At 43.6% G+C, this 18,001-nt stretch overlaps 2 protein-coding genes across 4 annotated transcripts; one reads left to right on the forward strand and one right to left on the reverse strand.

The window, feature by feature from the left end:
* Nucleotides 1-138: 138 nt before the first annotated feature.
* plekho2 (pleckstrin homology domain containing, family O member 2) lies at nt 139-12,625 on the reverse strand. Its single transcript, XM_040199186.2, has 7 exons — nt 11,934-12,625; nt 5,905-6,054; nt 5,694-5,816; nt 4,538-4,642; nt 4,348-4,446; nt 3,311-3,631; nt 139-3,229 (listed from the first exon to the last, which is right to left on the reverse strand). The coding sequence occupies exons 1-7, from the start codon at nt 11,940-11,942 to the stop codon at nt 1,850-1,852; spliced, it is 2,187 nt and encodes a 728-aa protein (XP_040055120.2). The 5' UTR covers nt 11,943-12,625; the 3' UTR covers nt 139-1,849.
* A 1,240-nt stretch (nt 12,626-13,865) lies between these two features.
* Nucleotides 13,866-17,439, forward strand: rwdd3 (RWD domain containing 3). Of its 3 annotated transcripts, none has more exons than XM_040199207.2 (5): nt 13,866-14,088; nt 15,346-15,569; nt 15,653-15,877; nt 16,032-16,165; nt 16,266-17,439. In XM_040199207.2, the coding sequence occupies exons 1-5, from the start codon at nt 14,004-14,006 to the stop codon at nt 16,378-16,380; spliced, it is 783 nt and encodes a 260-aa protein (XP_040055141.1). In that variant the 5' UTR covers nt 13,866-14,003; the 3' UTR covers nt 16,381-17,439. The 3 variants fall into 3 exon arrangements, with proteins under 3 accessions (XP_040055141.1, XP_040055160.1, XP_040055168.1); XM_040199226.2 differs by having other exon boundaries at nt 16,032-16,150; nt 16,266-16,514; XM_040199234.2 differs by having other exon boundaries at nt 13,871-14,088; nt 15,351-15,569.
* The last annotated feature ends 562 nt before the right edge of the window (nt 17,440-18,001 follow it).

Here is an 18,001-nt window from a genome sequence, read left to right on the forward strand (position 1 = left end):
CAATCGATTAATATATCTTTTTAACACACATTTCCCTCACGGGAAGAATAAAGTATACATCTTTCCATCTATCTCTTACCAGGCCACAAAGTAAATAAAAATTTGTAACACTTTGAGCAATCAAGACAGAACACATGATTAGATTATTTCTTTTGTTTATTGGGGCAATGACAAATTGCATCAAAAGAGTACAATATCTACAGTTAGAAAATATTCTTGGACATTTTAAATGGCAAGACATATTTGAAGTGGTCTAAACACCACAAGGTCTTTTTAAAATCCAATAACTTGACAAAAGAAAATTCTCATTTTATGATTCAAATGAATATGAAATTAAACTGAAAGAGGGGTTAGTTAGAGCCAAAAGCGCTTCTATAAGCTCTTATGTACAATATATATATAGTATAGTATGGTACATATAGTACATATACATATGTATATACTTATGTACTTGTATGTATATACAATATATATATATATATATATATGGATATATATGGATTACCAGTATTTCTTTTTGCTTTAATCACATTATTCTCCTGAACAAGATTTATTTCAGAGCTCCTGAGCTAGGTTGGTACATCTTTCCTCATCAACAATAAACAGCAGTAAAAAGCTGTAGTAAAAAGCATTACGTATTTACAATATTAATACCCTCATAAACTGCCAGCATATGACAATAGTAAACAAACCGATTGAATCCACAAAGAGTCAACTATTAATTTGGTAATAACACTTTTTAGTACTTTCTTTGCATGTTCTCAATGTATTGACAGTGCTGCTTTGCTATTATATTATTAATTCTCTAATTAACTTTCAAGTACTCATTCTGGAAACTGTCAGATATTTCACATTAGAAACAAAAATGTATATACTCAGTAGAGCGTTAAGCTTTACCTTGAGTTGAACTACAAATAATTGCACTTAGTTAATTATGAGCAAACAGTTCTGTGTGCTGCACAAACATCAAAATTGAATCATGCTCCAAAGTTTCAGTCCATAGCGTGCTGCACAAATGAGTCTTCACAAGTTGATTATGGTGGAAATGCACTTATTGTAAGTCGCTTTGGATGAAAGCGTCAGCTAAATGACATGTAATGTAATGTAAAAGTTTAACGCTGGAGTGAAGGACGTTTGTCTCCCCCCTCTGGTTGTGAGAGAAATGAGGACCAGGCTGTGAGGTTTCCGCATCTCAGAAGACTGTTTTCTACTTCATAGGTCATGTTCATATCATATGTCATATGTAATCTTGTCTTGGTCACTTTACTGCCATATTTTCACCATAGTCATATTCATAGCTAACATCACCCTTCCTGCCCACTTCAAATCTGGTGGAGCTGGTGGATGTAAAACCCACGTTACCACAGCACACTGCGGAAAGTTTTCATTGGCGGCCACAGGCTTAGTCTGCATTCTGTCAACTTGTTTGTTAAGGGACGAATTTCACATATTTACATTTAGCAATTTTAACAATACAAGGGAAACGGCTGTTAGGATGCAGACTCGTTAAAGAGCCATAGAAAGCCGCTAACATTAGTCTAAGCTCTAATATTATCCAGGCCCTCGACGCAGCGGAGTGATCGTTGTGAATGCTGCTTCTTTATTTTAAACCCATAACCTAGCGTTGAGCCGAAAGGGTTTTGTATCCTGTTTTGAGGTTTGGAAAGGTCGTACCGAATATCATTTTGACTTTTTACATTTTCACAGCCTCGTGCAACTCACACATTTGCCTGTGTGGAGAAATCCACAGCTCGACAGGCTTGCTGCGCCTATTAAAGGTTACAAAGCTACCTCCCAACAATCTCCCCCTGTTCGGGGGAGGGATTAAACAAGCCGCTGCGAGTGACGTTCACCAGCTCTTCCTGTGGCTTGCGTTGTTCGCAACTTTCAGTTTGTTGACTTCTCTCAGGACATGGTCGGCCTTCTCCAGATTCTCCATGGCCCTGGCCAGCAGATCCTCTGTCTTGTCCTTCCTGTCCCCTCCATTCTGCGACCGGGACACCTTGCTCATGAGGTCCCTCGTCTTCTCCATCTCCTGTGCCACTTCGGTCTCCAGTTTCATGACGTTGGCACCAGGTGCCCCGTTACCGGCGGCCACATCTGCGGTATTCTGTCTCGCCGGAACATCGACTGAAGACAGCAGATCCCCGATGGAGGCCGACTTGGCTTTGTCTGACGGCTTGAGAAGCAGAGGGGGCCGTGGTTTCCGGCTGGGGAAGACCCTCGGTCTAACCTGAGGCTTGGGCGGAACCTTCGTCGGCATCAATCTGATGGGGATTTCATCCTCGCTGGCGTCAAACACATCCAGACCTGCGTGGCTGCCTCTTAATGCACCCGTGGAGGCCACCAGCGTGTCTTCGCTCCCAGATCCCTCGCTGTCGTCGTCCGAGTGCTGACCGCTGTCGACAGATTTTTCCTCCGTCCTCTTTTTCTTCTCCCCGGGCAAGTGACAGAGCAGCGGACTCAGGCTGACCGCGTCGTTCAAAGAGACGACTATTGAGGGGGCTTCACTCTTGGGTAGTGCCTCTTCTGCTTGAGGAGAACCGGCTGAGGTATCCGAGGCCGTTGGCGGTGACGCAGTAGGGTCACGTCCCTCATTGATCTGCGTCACATTTGCGTTGTTGCCCGTGTGCGGTGTGTCGGGCTGAACGGGTTTCTCAGACTTTTTCTTGGGGATCATAGGAGGACTGAGGCTCTTCCCGAGAGTCTCTGTCGGTATTTGTGGCTCAGTGTCAGATGCTTTGCTTAAGTCACTGCCAGCAGCCTCCTCTGGTTCCTCTTCAGAAATGTGTCGTACAACGCCGGGACTCTCGGGTTTATCATCCTTGGCAGTAGGTGGAGCTTCTTCAGATATTGACTGGTCCCCTTCATCTTTTCCTACAGATGTTCCTGCTGCCTCCTCCTGATCGTCTTCTTCTTTCTCCAAATTCTCGCCAGTCACGCCTGGAACATCTTCGTCTGGCTCTACGTCAGGATTGGAGGGTTGGTTCTCTTTGGATGGAGAGGCGGGAGTGTGAGAGCTTGGCCTGGACTGCGAGTCCTCTCCATGGTCGCCTAAGGAGCCACTGGGTGTAGGTTTGATGGGAGGGGTTGGCGGTGGACCTGTCTTTTTGCTTGCATCGTGACCCCTTTCAGTCGCATTCTCAGCTTTGACCTCTTCTGTGGCATCGCCAAGAGGTGAAGCACACGGCTTGGCTTTGTTAGATGGAGGCATTGGTGGCTTTAGGACCTTAAACACATTAAATCCCATTTTAGAGACCATTTTATGAAAACAGAAAGACATACTCAAATATATATAAGATATACAGACCTTTTTCTCTGGGCCATCCTCCTTGTCAGGTTCGGCCTCAGGTGTTGGACAGGGTTTTGCCTCTTTGATAGGGGGCATGGGAGGTTTAATGACCTTTTTCTGGGGACTGACCTCTGGCTCAGTTTGAGCCCCCTCCTCAATGCTTGCCACTGTCTGTTTGTCAGCAGATTCACTAGTTTTGGACAGAGGAATTGCGACTTTGATGGCATCTTTGGGGGTTTGGCTGCCATCATCACTGGCACGGCAGGTCCCATTAGGCATTACGGCATCCTCAAGGTTGAGATCCAAGCGCAGGATACCATCAGACGACACATCGGCTACCTACAGGGCAGAAATAGATATATCGCTCAGATAAGACGTTGAAATAAATTCCAATTCAACATACAATAAACTGAAAAAAGCTGTTAAATACAATTCAATACAACTGCTGTTGCTAATGAAAAGAAAAGCGAGTCACGTCATACTCACCAGTCTGCTGCTTTTGAGTTTTTTTTTACATATTTTGGTATTGAAAGTCTACCATAAAGGTAAATGGAGACCCTTAATGAATAACAACAATATTTCAGATAAAAAACAAAGGTGACAATGATGTTGAGTTTTCAGAATTGATTCCAGCCAGTCATCTAGTTAAAACAAAATGTATTCACAACACCAACGACAGCAAATGGAAATGAAAGTAGATCTGGATAAAAGGTATTCCTAAAATGTTGTAACATATACTTGATATAAATTGTTCTAATCATAAATATAGTATTTTATATATGCTTAAATCACTGTCGCTGTAATTAATATTAGGATGAAGAATTTGGAACCGAAAGAAATTATCCACTACATGAAATCCTCAACAGGACTGGTTCCGTTTCTTACTTCTTCTTACACACTCACACTTGTGTCTGACCTAACAAAAAAAACGTCCGTGAGGAGAACAACACAGTTGAAATCCAAATCTTAGACTCATTCACTGCAGCGACAGAGCTAACTTATGTTGTACACACACACACACACACACACACACACACACACACACACACACAAACCTCTTTCATGTGCATCCTGGTCGGTGGCCGCCGGTTCCGGTTCCCTTTGGGCCTCGTTCGAGTAACGTGCTCTAAATTAATGCTGTTATCAATCGTCACCTGTGAAAACATCCCGCTTACTGATTTGTGTTTCCACTGAATCCATTTGGGCTTTTGTGAGCTGCGCGTGTATAAACACGTAAACACTCACGTCGTCGAAGACTTTGTTCTTCGCCCGATTGATGCCATCGGTCAGAGCTTTAATCCAGGCCTCCTTCTCCTCTGCAGTCTGAGCTTGGAACTTCACATCGTGGACCTGTGAGTCACACAAAGCCGTAGAGAATCCTCATTCTAAAGTGCTGCTGATGGTGAGAGGTGAAAACCAACGCTGGCTGCGAGACCCGCTGGTTCGCGGAAATCTTTCTGTCAGCATTCAGCAATTTAGAGGCCGAGTTGAGGAGGGTTACCCCGGAGAAACCAAGGGGCGGCCAAGTAGCTGTTCACAACCTGGTCAGAGCCTCTCATTCACACTGAACCACCACAACAGACTGCAAACTGGCCACAGATTCAGGAACTCTGACACCAACTCTAGTTTGATGTAAAATGTGGAATGCCGCAAAACAATTACAAATTGCTAAAACGATGTCTTGTAACAACATTTCCCTGTTTTACTTCCCTTTATTCAGAACATTGCCATGGCAATGGACAATAAAACAACAAGCTTCCTTTAATTTCGGGTCTTTTCTAGGGTAATATGGGGTATTTTATGCACCCTAATATTTGAAGAATTCTTTGTGAATAAAAACACAAAAACAATCAATTACAGGTTGTAGCCACATTGAGAAAGCAGCAGTAGGCCTCTGTGCACACTGGTGTCTGACTTACTCCTCAGCCTGCTCACTGCATAGGGACAGGGGGGGTGAGGGGATATTGCACACAGAAGAGAGTAATACCATGTGTTTGTTAGGAAAATACAAACATATCATATGTTGAAACACACACATGTCACACATACACGCATACAAAAGCTGTCCACATTGCAGCAGGGCACATAGACCCCTCCCTTCCTGTTCAGACTCAAGAGTCTTGTCTCACTTCTCTTTGCACCATTACAGCAAAATGACTCCTCTGTGATACAGTTTGTAATGGTGTCCATTTCTTTTGCGATTTTTAAGGACAGATTGCAGTGAATGATGGAGAGAGATGCAGAATGGGTTCTTGGCTGAAATGAGTTTTTGTTTTCTTGACACTAAAAATGTCTGCTTGTCATAGTTAGGATCTTGCTCATGAAGGATTCTCGTTCTAAAATCTCAAGAGGTGATGTATTGGCGAAAGACAACGGTGGGAAACAGCGGATCCCAGCTCACCTTGTTTCCAGGCCTGGGTGATCGAATTAGTACCAGTCTGTGCTTCTTCTTGAACGGACTTTTCAATTCATGACACTTATCGTAGTTTTCCAGGTTGACCCTCTCTAAGCAGTTCTGCAGGTCCTACAACACAAGAACAGAACCCAACGATCTTTTAACGAGGACCTCATTGTCTCTCTGTTCTGAACATAGTGAAGGAATGGTGGCGTACCTCGTTTTCATACACCACGATCTCCGTCCTCTCCACATGGACGTAGCGGTCCTTATAGCTTGCCAGCAGCCTGCCGGGGGCCTTCTTCACCCAGCCAGCTTTACTCAGGAACTTTGGCTCTTTCCTCTGAGCTGGCTCCTCTTTTGCACCCTGTGATCACAAAGGAAGGAAACCACACTCTAACACACTTCAGTACCATCACTTTCGCTTCGTCATTTCCGTCATCAGTAAACCTCTACTAGAAAATATTGCAATGCATTTTTATTCAATAATAAAATGACAAAATAGATTTTTAAAAGACCTTCCCTGGATAAGCGGTTGAAAATGAAATGAGATTAAATATTTAACCAAAAATACAAAGACATAAATTTATATATATAAAAATATTAATATTAATTTATATCTATAGATATAAATGTAATAGAAATATGTAAATAACTCAACAGTTTAAGAGATAATAGATAAGATAACGTTTTTTTCATTTTATTCAAATCAATGGGAGGTATGAATATCTCATAGATTCATAGATAAGTTCAGCTGCAGCCACCAAAATATATTTAGAAAATATATATATAAACCTGCGCGCGCTACTAACTCAAATTGCCTCCTAAGCTGCTGATTTTGTTCACGCTGCTGGTGTGTTCGCGCTTAAAGCTGACAGCCGTGACTACGTGTGAAACCGTTGCCTGAATTACTCACGAGCTGACCACTGCTAATAATACGTAATGACATCTTCCTGTATTGACACTCGTGTGTTTTGTGTTTTCAATTTCAGATACATCTCCTTTCTAAGATAACTCTTATGTATAAGAACTAGTGGTGCTTCTTTTAAGTTGAAGAGGAAATGTGGTCGTGTTGCCATGGAGGCCTGTAAAGAGCAGCGACTCTGCTTTCTTATCAGACTTTTTCATTTCTGCCCTCTTTTCCTTTTCCTCTGACACACCTCGCCTCTTTGGACGGTGTCCACTTTGTGCTCTGCACACTCACTTCCCGCATGTTTGTCAGTGTTACATCTGTGTATAAAGCAGCCAGAGAAGGGGGAAGCATTAGGGAATACAAATTGAACAGCATGACAGCAGCAGATGCTGTAGGCCGCACAAAACACACAGCAGCGATTGATAATGAAACTTTGGACCAGTTATAGGGGACCTGAAACGCTTAACATTTGTAACGAAAGTAGCGCGAGAGTAAACAAGAGTGTTGCCGTATTCAACCAGTGCATGATGCAGACACGGATGAAGCAATGGCAGTGTGTTTTGGATTTACACACACAGCCAACCTCTATGAAATATGGATTTACGTCTCCACACAGACGTGTGGAGTAAGCGCTGCGTCAACCCCAAATGCTCCTCTTCTTTTATGCAGGTGTTTGCAAGAATTCTCAGCCTTTTGTTTCTTTTGGAGGAACTTCCACAGGATATCAAATTATCTTTGTGGTGGTAGGAGGGCCGTTTCGTGACCGGGGCGGGTCTGGGTGGAAGGTCACCATTCTGTTTTTTCCACTTTCACTGCAACTGCGATTGTGTGTCTTGACGTGAGCAAAGTCGGCAGAATGGCAAAAAATAAATAAATAAAAAATGGTAACGTTTGCAGCGTAAAGAAACTGAGTCCCCGTCGCAGAGCGCACAATGGAACACTTCAGTAGAGCATTGCACTGATCAAACCCGTACCCGTAGCTGACTATAGTAGCTCCACACTGCGATGTGAAACACACAGTAAGTGAAGGGAAGTCACAAAACTGACCGAAACCCCCAAAAAAAACTTGCGTCCATGTATGTGCCGTCTACAGTATTAGACCTGTGGTCAACACCGAAGTTGTGAAGTTACAATATGCTAAAGCTGAGCAGCGAAGAGAAGGCCGGGGGTTTTGGTGGAAGAGGCACACCTCAGCAGACATGTGTTTCTGATGAAGCATGAGGTCAGGGAGCATCTGGCACTTATTGATTTTCCCGCTGACCTGCCCAGCATGAAGTCACCACGAGCCTCACCGGAGCGCACACATTACTCCCGCTGACCCCTTACAACTCGGGACAGCGGGGCGAATAGGTTGTTCTGTAAACCGTTAGCCACTGCTAACCCACTAAAGCTGCACAAATAGCAAAAGGCAGTAAACACCGACATAAAAAAAAAGTAATCACAATTTGTGACTTGGAAAGTGTTGGATTGTGAAGATTCACTGCTGCCAGCGTGTCACATTGCAATGAACGAGTGTTTCCACGTGTTCCACGTTACAATACGATCTTACTCTTTAGTCAGTATTGCGTCGGGAATCGAGCCGGTCACCGTGTGCGATATACACTTTCTAACGCCCTTCTTATCGAAACTCACCCTATATGTGTAAAGCTGTGACAATGAGCCCTCTGTTCTACACCACAGACCACACGTTGTTTCAAAAAGCTCTGATGTGTTGGCAAACAATTCAAAGAGTGCACTGACACAGATATGAGTTCTGCAATTTACTTTACATCCTGTCAGTAGGGAAATCCTATGAATAACCATTAAAAAGACCCCAATGCTTCTGCTATTTCCTCCAAAGTGCCACTGCCTTTACTTGATTACAGTACAATACCTTGACTCATCTTGACCTACAAGGAAGAAGCTCTATGAGTATCATGTCAGCGGCCCAACTATGTCATCTGATGGTCGTGCAGGAATGTTGAAACACATGAATTACAGAGCAGGGGAGGATATCTGTTATGCAGCCATGGCCAAGTGTGAACATCTCTGCACACACAGCACCCACGTGCTTCCTATCCAAAGTCTTAACAACATAAGCTGTGGTCTCGGAATACTAATGACTCCATGTTATTCAAAGCTACACCTCGGCCATCGAAGCAGATTTATTTTCTGTGGGTCATTGCATTGCTAAAGTTTTAGATATGTTTTTTGCATATTTGATAAAGAGTAGAGCCGATAAGAGAAAGCAACCTTGTAACTTGTGACTGCAAAGTGAATGCAACTGTCTCAGTGGTGCACGTGTCCCTGTCGGCGCACACGTGCAACAGGGAGGAGTGGACAATTGTAGAGTCCAGGATATCTTGGGGGGGGGCGGTTGGGGGAAACACTGTCTGAATACTGCCAGAGCAATACCTGACCATGACCTATTTCCTGTCTAATGCCTGTGGAACCGAATCCGATTGGAACGTCACAACCAAGCAGACAAGAAACGTGAAAATATGCTTCTTCTTTTCCATGCAGGCGTGCAGGTGTAGTATGGATGCACCTTCATCCCTACTGGTCTGCAGAGCTTCACCATCCCAACGGCCCTCTTTATGTGTTGAATTTATCACGGTGTTCATATGACCATGGTTTCATGCGTGGGTTTTCGCCGAGAACATATTCTTTTGTCAGTTCTCTCAAACCACGGAGCCTGATTCAATGCCAAATGTGACTGCATTACCATTTTCCAAAAAAGGTCACTTCCTCCCCCGAGGGTCTTTTAAGGAGGTTCCCTTTGGTCTTCTTCCCTGTTCAGTCCTGTTTTAAAATGTTATTTTTGTGAAAGTAAGGAATGCGATGAACACCAGGATGGTGTCATTTCTTCCATTACAGCTGTTGCACATTTTTTTGGACCAAAATATTGGACTATAATCCAAAAAACGCAATTCTAACACTGCGACTTTGAGCTCTAGGAAGATGCGGTGTCTGTTTTTCCACTACTACTTCCACTCACATTTAAAGAGGATTTATGAATTCATCAAGAACTCCCCCCCATAGATTGCTCAATAGTGAGAGCAATTATCAGTTGAAGCTGAATCATATGAATCTCAGGGATTTTAGGGGCTTCTTACTGAAAAAAAGTAAAGAAATGTCCCTTTAATCCTAGCATTCTTCTCAAATAAACCAACGAAATGTCAATGTCCTGCCCGTCCCAGCTGTGAAAAGGCTAAAACCGTCAGCTGACAAATTTAGGAACAAAGAGCAGGACTTTTACTTCCAGAGCCCTGAGATCAGTTTTTCCACTTTGCAACTCTGTAGGACGCAGCGGGACAGAGACGCGTCCTGTTATTATGAAGAATATGGAACGAGAAATAGGGAGAAGTATCAATGCAGCAAACAACAGCATTTCCTTTTAAATCCTCAATCAATCCCTTATGCGATGAGAAAATAAAAGTCTTCCAAAAGAACATTTCCCTCATCTTTCCAACTTTTGAGGACTTTTTTTACACACATGCATTCACTATTGAGAACTTTCCCTTTTCATGAAAGCACTTTCCCAGAAATTGTCAGCGGCGCCCTGAAGAGACACACAAACACACCCGCGCACACACTCATCCATTGTGTGCAGAGGCCTGGACAGCGGGACGAGCATGAGAGAGGGTTAATTGTTTTCTGCCCGACACATAATGTGGCGGTCTGTTTCCTCTTTGCTGAATGAGTCGGGCAGACGCGTCACAACGTGCACTCCGGGTCAGAGGGATGGCGATGAACGGATGACTCATGGAGCGATCATCACGGAAGGGCCACAGCATTTTTTTTGGGGGGGGGGGGTGATAAAGAACATATGGAAAAATGTGAAGTGTTGAGGGGGGAAACAGGGGGAAGAGTTCTAAAGACACAGATGAGAGCCAAACAGCTGTCCACGAGCAAACCTGCCAAGTAGTGGGTGTTTTTCCTACTTTAAATCTTTCTAGTCGTGGACACCATGCGCAAGAATTCAGTTGTAGACGTTAAAGTACAATATCCAAACAACAATGCAGAATATCAAAAACTATATATGTTTTTCAAAAGAGGAAAAACTGTTTCTTTGTCTTCCTGTGTTAATTACTCGTTGACCAGGCACAACATAAAGGTGAATGTATTCTTGTGTAGTATATTTAAACCGTTATAGTGGTTTTGTGGATTGTAGCCTTCATAGCTTGTCTGTCATTGCCTTCGTAGTCTGGCTAGAGAGAGATTCTAAGAAAGTATAGACAAGTAAAAGAAAAAAGAAGAGCTGCATTTAATGATTAGACTGTGGACATTGAACAGGAAGCTGTTTTATGGACGAGCTTTTGATGATCAATGTTACAATCAACCGGTGTGGTTAATCGTTTGCAAAAAGTTCCCTCCATGGTACGCAACCGCTCTACTTCCTATTTTGAGCAAGTTCGCTTCCTCAAAATGCAGCCACGCATGTAGTCAATCAAAAGCTACACATGAAGAAAGTACTGCAGTAAGTACAAAGGGTTTGGGGATCAAACCCAGTTGTTCTTCTTGAATGGCACAGATGAAACTGCATCATTATCCATTTGGTGATGAGTTCAAGTCCACATGGTTATCATGTTGACAAGGGCCAGTCAAGCATCCTTCATAAATATGGCAAATCACAACTTACGTTGTAATTATGAAAATATGAAAGGCTATTACGCCTGTATTGTCCCTTGTACTGCCTCATTTGCATATCATATCGGATTCGGCATATGTGCGATCTACCATGTATATTTCATTTGTGAGATCTGACCTCCCTTCCAAAAATGACTCGTTACGCAGCGTGCAACCCAAAAATAAATGCTGAATTGAATTTTTGCACACATAATAAACACAGGTTGAAATAATGCCGAATCTACCGAAGGACACTTCTGCATAACACGGGGTCCGTATTTCAGCTTTTAAGGTCAATACGTGGACACGCACTCGTTTCGCCGCATTAAAATGCAACATCTTTCTGGTGGCCTCCGAACCAACAAGTCCATGAAACAGATTGACAGGTGTGCAGGTGCTCTCGTGCAAACTGTGGTTGGCTTTAGTTGACCGCGGCTGACAGTTTGGAACCAGCAAGAAATCTTAAACTGACGTACTTCTTTAATTGCTGTTGCACACATCACGGAAACAGCGGTCCGAATTGCCACCTCGTCGCCTCCTCGGGCCTCGCTGTGCTCCCTCGCTACTTGGTCGCGCCCTCGCAAAGTAAGTAAGTAAGTAAGTAAGTGTGCAACATCACACAGTGAACGCACACTTGCGTGTTCACCACTTAGGTCTCTAAAACTACAGCTCTGCGTTGCTAAAGACTAAGCGGCACACGCGGGCGGACTTCAGCGACTACTCACATCATCCATGATAAAAGGACCAGAAATCCGTTATGTGAGCGGCTGTAGCCCCGAGAAGAAATGCCTCGACGTCGCCTTTATCCTCGCCAGAAACCGACTGCTTCTCGCCTGTTGGTCGGCAGCTGACGCATCTCAGACAGCGGGCGCAAAAAGATGAAGAAAACAAGGAACCGGGCAGTCTATGACACCGAGGGGTCGTGCCTCTTCTGTTTTCTCCTTTTTCGGTTTTGAAAAAAACAAAACAAAGTTTGAAGCAAAAAAAAAAAAGTTTGGCTTCCGGTTAAAGTCCCCTTCACTTTTTTTTTTTTTTTTTTGACGAAATCAGAGATGGTCTGTCGAGGAGGAGCGAAGCGATCCGCACCTCCCGCGCATCACCCGAGACATCTCGATCGTATCTCCGAGCCCCGGACTCCGCTCATCCGATGCGCGTCGCGCCGGAGGACCACATCCACGGCACGAAAGCAGCGGCTCCGATGCATCATCTCCGATTTCCAGACAGAAAGCAGCCCTTCTCACCAGAAGGTCCCTCAAGAGTGGAGAGAACATTTCCTGCATTCACTAAACTTTAGAACGGGGCCCTTTTCCCCTCATGGTCGCTCTTTGACTGGATGCTTTAAAACTGACATTTTAGCCTCCTTTTTTTAGGACACATGATGAACGGTACGGTGGCCTCTCACGTTACTACACCCAGCAACTTCCTGGTGGGTGCGGCTGTTCCTCCTGGTTTAAAACGCGCCATAAATGACTGCTTTCATCAGTGATTACCATTTACTCACGCGTATTGGTTATAAACCATGAAACTGGGTGGTCTCTAACCTGTGTGTTGGTAAAATGCAATTAATACATGCTTCACAAGTTGTTAATGAACTGGCATGACAACTGACGGGAGGACATAAAGGATCATCTCCTTCTCTGTGCTTCTATTTAGCCGGGTGCTCAGCCGTCAACCCTTTCCAAAGAGGGACAGCGTGTCACATCCCTGTTTGTCAGAGACAGGTTGGCGACCCAATGCCGGCTCTTCCTCGGCCCCCACCACCAGATTCATGCTCAACCTCAAATAGGCAGCGCCGACCTTGCCCTCCCTCTCCGCAGGATTTCTCTCATGGTAGAAATAGCCGATAACCCCGTCGAGGCACATGATGGCGTCTGGCTTCATGAGCAAAGCTGATGATCACTCTCTGGACCGTGTGTCTACTCCGCCGGAGAGATGAGGAGAGCAGCGCCATTTGTTTACTTTCTTTCCCACTGTCTGTCTGCCTGGACTTGGGAGATGAGACAGATGGGCACTCAACACTTGATTATTGGCCTTCGTGTCACTCTTTGTCGCACAAAAATAGCTGCCGTTACTTAGACACTGCGATCAAAGAGCCTCTTCCCGTTATAATTAGCTCTTACTCTCATAATGGTGCCTTTTTATGCCCTTCAGAGGATCTTCACCATGCTGATTGCACAACAACAACAACAATCCAGCGCCAGCCTCCGGCTATTTCCCCATCGATCTCCAGGGAAAGGTCAACGGAGAGCAAGACTTTGTTTCCTCCTCTATGCTCCCTCCTGCCCCCACCTTTCAATCATATTATTTGATTATAATACAAAAATCCATGGCAATTTGAGTAACAAGCTAAATTGGTAACATACGTTTTTCATTTTTTTATATTCACATGTAGCTATTTACATTTATGGTTTGGAACAAAAAAACTGCAGGACCATGCCACTTTTCTTTGTTTGCCTCATGGTCTATTACATACCGTACTAAATTCTCAGGGTCTGAACACTAAATGAAATGTTTAAGTTTTTGATTGTTAACACATTTGAAAAGAAGTGATTTTGCTCCTCTGTGATATCGAGTGAGAGTGAATGTGGAAGTGAAAAGTGATATTCCAGTGTGCTAATTTTGGCGCGGAACTGTTTAATGTTGTACGCGGATCTACCCGGACGACTTTGGGGTGAGGACGGGGCAGCGCCATCATTTCCGCTCCTTCTTAAATCTACTGAAACATTTCAATAACGAAGCGGGCTTCATAACAGGTGGCCTTTTGTTGGCACACTGGTCGAGAACACACGTGAATAATGTCTGAAGCTGCTTTTGAGGAAGTTTCCGCTTTATCGTCCATCTACTGCGGAGAAGGAGAGTTCCGGCTCCTCCAGCGGTCCGGTAACGTCAACAACATGTCGCTTCAAACACTGTCGTGTCTCACGTTTTAAGCCGCAACAAACGGCGCATGTTGACTCACAACCTGAACTCTTTGGCCTCAAGACACACCTCGTTTTCAGGTGTTACTGCTGACAATCACATTAACACCAAAACGTGTTAATAATGAGACAAAGTGCTGCATGTCACGTTTCCTCAACGTCCAACATTGCTGAAATAACGAATGAAAGAGGACTGCGCTGTTTTATCTGCCTTTATCTATGTTGATATAGTAAGACATGGAAACAACTTTGAATAAACCTGATATTACTGTACCGACATGGCTTAAGTCTTTATTGCCAGGGTCCACCAGATGGGGGCGCTAATCGATCAAATATTGAGTGAGGCCGAGATCAAAAATTGGCAGGTGACAGGTAGATTTTTCGACCCATTACATTAATTCATCACTTAACAAATGGGTTCTCGGTGTATTTATTTTAGCAAGCACGGACGACACATATTTTTGTTTTGTTTCAGCGTTGCCATGCGGCTCTGAATCAATACGTTTCAATCATGTGAACTTGTCAGTCTCAGTGATCTGCATTATCACTTACAAACGTTATTGGAGTCTGAGATGATGCTTCACCAACATCAGTATTATTCACAGCAGTGTATTTTCCCTCTTGATCTCATGAAAATGTGTGTTTTCAATACAACTAATACTACTATGTTTTCCAATATGGCTCGAGTATTCAGTGGAAAAACACATATTTGTAAAAGATGCTCATTTACATGGGAATCGCATACGGATGAGGAGGCAGGTCCTGCTGTTCTGTTCTGTACAAGATAGTATTTAGTGATTAATACAGACGCCTGTACCATTTTATGAAGTGCGAATACGAATGCCCACCAATGCTGGCAGGCCTACACACTGTGCTTGGCAATTATTATTATTGGCATTCATTTGAGAGGTATTTACCATCAAATCAGAATGGCATGCCATTTATATATGTATATATATATATATCTTTTTGTTATAATGGTAGGGGAATAACTGATATACAATATATATACTTGTATCTTTATAATGCCTAATGTGCTTGATATTTGCATATGAATCAGAAAGTCTTACAGGTGTGCCTGTCTGACAGTGAACCTCCCCTTTTAAGTGGCACCTGCCATTAGGAAATGGTGCTATTAGGAAATGGTACATGCTGTTTGAACAGGAGTTGCAAAAGCACCCAGAATGATTGCAGTATTCTAATATTGCTCTCTCTGTAGCACAGGATGGGCTCATGGTTCAGATTAACAGGACTGTTGAAGGAGTGGACGTAAGACTCTTGTTCCATCTGCACCTCCGCTACCCTTCCTGTCCCCCCGCCATCTCCGTCTCCTCCACTGTCCTCTCCAGGACTCAGTGTCAAGACGTCAGGCAGAAGCTGCTGAATCAAGCTGCTGCTTTACCTCCAGAGCCGATGGTTCATCAGCTAGTGGAGTGCTTGCAGGTAAATGAGCTCACTGACGGAATTGAACATACCAATATATTCATGCCCCACAAGTAATTCATTTGCTTTAAAAAAAATTGCAGTGTGTGGTGACCGAGAACTTCACAGGCGGTGAGGAGGAGGAGGGAAGAGAGAGAGAAGAAGAGGAGGAGGACTGGACCGCGGCGCTGTCGTTGGACCACATCCGATCTCGAAATCGCTACATCAGTCTGCTGGAGCGCTGGAGCCAGCAGCTGCAGCTCAGTGGGAGGTTACTACTGGGACAAAGTATACTGGTGATTCTGCAGGGAGCCAGATCCAACATCAAGGTACTGACGCACATGTTAAGCCCGAAACTATCTGCAAATAGCTGCATTTGTAAATGTCACGCGAGTTATAACCCGTTTTAACTTCAAAGTGACTTGTGATGTTTTTTACTCCTGCGTACCTTTTGATTCTATCCTTGTAATCGTGTCTCTTCAGGAGTTCTGTCGCCTTTTGAGGACGGTGAAGGTGGATGTCGATTCTTCAGGCAAGAAATGCAAAGAGAGAATGATGAAAGTTCTCGCTGAAAGCCCTACGTCCTCCTTCAGCGGACATGAGTACGGATCACAGAAGTACGGTGTAATAAGTGAATATTCGAATGAGGGGAAAGACTTTTCAAAAAGTCTCCAGCTCTCATCAGGTTTGTCTTTGTGCTTCCCATGTTTTCCGTAGAATCCAGGGTTTTCTGGTGAGGAACTACGAGTCCCTCGCAGAGTTGACTGCGGCTTTCCAAGAAATCAACATGACGGGTCTTTACCAGCAGATACGGCCGTCACTGAGTGACTGACGGCACGCAGCCAAATACGGCCTATTTGGGCTGTTGAGGCTCGACATGGTCTACACACTGAAACGCGCAACACACACACAAAATCGCTATAGAAGTACAGTCCATTTACCATGTTACTTTGGACAAGGCAATTTACCTCTGTTAAGGTTTCGGAAGCTCTCGAGGGAGGACTCAATCCTTTGTTCTCGTCCCGGCCGGAAACGAGGACACGAATGAGTCAATTCGTTTAAATTCAAAAATCAAAAGTTATTTAATAACTGAACAACGTAATAGGGATTACAATTACAAAGTGAAATACTAAGCGAACAGTGGAATATTTCGCGAAATAGAGAATCCTCTGAGCAAGTCTGAAGGGACTTATCAACGCGGCTGCAGGAGAAATTCTACCAGTCTTTCCCCGCTTTGGTCCTTTGAAAACTCTTGAGGTGTGTCTTCCTTGGTGCATTTGAATGTCATTGGCTTCTTCTCCAAAGGGTCACCTCCTCCATTGTCCCTTCCACGTCGAGGTGTGATGCTGCAGCTGTAACCTGAAACCTCTCTGTCCTATCTGTCCCTCACATTCCAATGCACTCAATGTAGATACATTCGGCTTTATGCCTCAATGAGTGAATTTAACAAAGCATACATCGTTTAAGTCTTCATCTTATAACTAGTACACTTTCATTACAACAACCCATCACTAATGATCACCGTTCATCACACTTCATCATAAGATCTAAAACAGTTCATGTGGTTCAATTCTCAAGACATTTGCCTCAGTCGGCTGCCTTGAAATAAGTTGTTCATTTATTACCTGACAGGAGAAAAAACTCCCAAAAAACCCTTTTTGGGGATAAAATTGGGAGAAATCCATAAAGAACGGCAATTGGCATCCGTCCCCAGGTTTTAACATCACATTGTGACAGAATGTTAATGTGTACAGTGTTTATATGATTTAAATGACTATGAATTGTGTTTGATTGAAATTGCATTCACTTCATCTAACATGTTAATGTAATAACTAATATCTAATAACACACCAACTATAATTCTATCACTAAACATCATTACACGTACTACAATTCTATGACTAGGGGTGCACTTCTGGCTTAAATCCCTAACACCTCAAATTGATCATGAACGTGTATAACTAGTCGTGATGGACGGAGTGTTGCTTGCTCGGCCCGGACATCGCTCTGTCAATGTGTGTGAATGGGGGAATTAACCTTTACTGGGAAAGCGCTTTGAGTGGTCGGTAGACTAAAGCGCCATATACGTACAGTCTATCTACCATTAGTATTGTAGTTACAACAATATATATGGGTGTGTGTGTGTGTGTGTGTATATATATATATATGGGAGAGTGTGATAATATTCAGAGAACTCTGTATTTACAAGATTAAAGTAGTACATTTTCTATGAAAATAGCTTGATTGGAGAGAAGTTATCTTCCGCTTGTGAATTTCTCATTTTAATTTTATTTCACGAGGAATGCACGTTGTAATTATTAAACCATCAACCGAAGAGCACCTTAGTAGACAAGTAGTAGCAAACAACTAGGCTATATTGTCCAAATACAAGTTAAACAAATGGATTCATTAACGTTGATTTTCACCTCTGCCCAATGCTTTTATTCATCTGT

Source organism: Gasterosteus aculeatus, chromosome 12, assembly GCF_964276395.1.
Source record: "Gasterosteus aculeatus chromosome 12, fGasAcu3.hap1.1, whole genome shotgun sequence".
NCBI lineage: Eukaryota > Metazoa > Chordata > Actinopteri > Perciformes > Gasterosteidae > Gasterosteus > Gasterosteus aculeatus.

What these genes read in the sequence shown, in the direction of transcription:
- plekho2 (XM_040199186.2), bottom strand. An exon ending in CACCCAGGCCTGGAAACAAG is followed by an intron (nt 4,643 to 5,693) that starts GTGAGCTGGGAT and finishes TGTGACTCACAG; the next exon opens with GTCCACGATGTGAAGTTCCA. An exon ending in AGAACAAAGTCTTCGACGAC is followed by an intron (nt 4,447 to 4,537) that starts GTGAGTGTTTAC and finishes ATGTTTTCACAG; the next exon opens with GTGACGATTGATAACAGCAT.
- rwdd3 (XM_040199207.2), top strand. Translation starts at nt 14,004, where the DNA reads ATGTCTGAAGCTGCTTTTGAGGAAGTTTCCGCTTTATCGTCCATCTAC. An exon ending in CCGGCTCCTCCAGCGGTCCG is followed by an intron (nt 14,089 to 15,345) that starts GTAACGTCAACA and finishes CTCTCTCTGTAG; the next exon opens with CACAGGATGGGCTCATGGTT. An exon ending in GAGCCAGATCCAACATCAAG is followed by an intron (nt 15,878 to 16,031) that starts GTACTGACGCAC and finishes GTGTCTCTTCAG; the next exon opens with GAGTTCTGTCGCCTTTTGAG.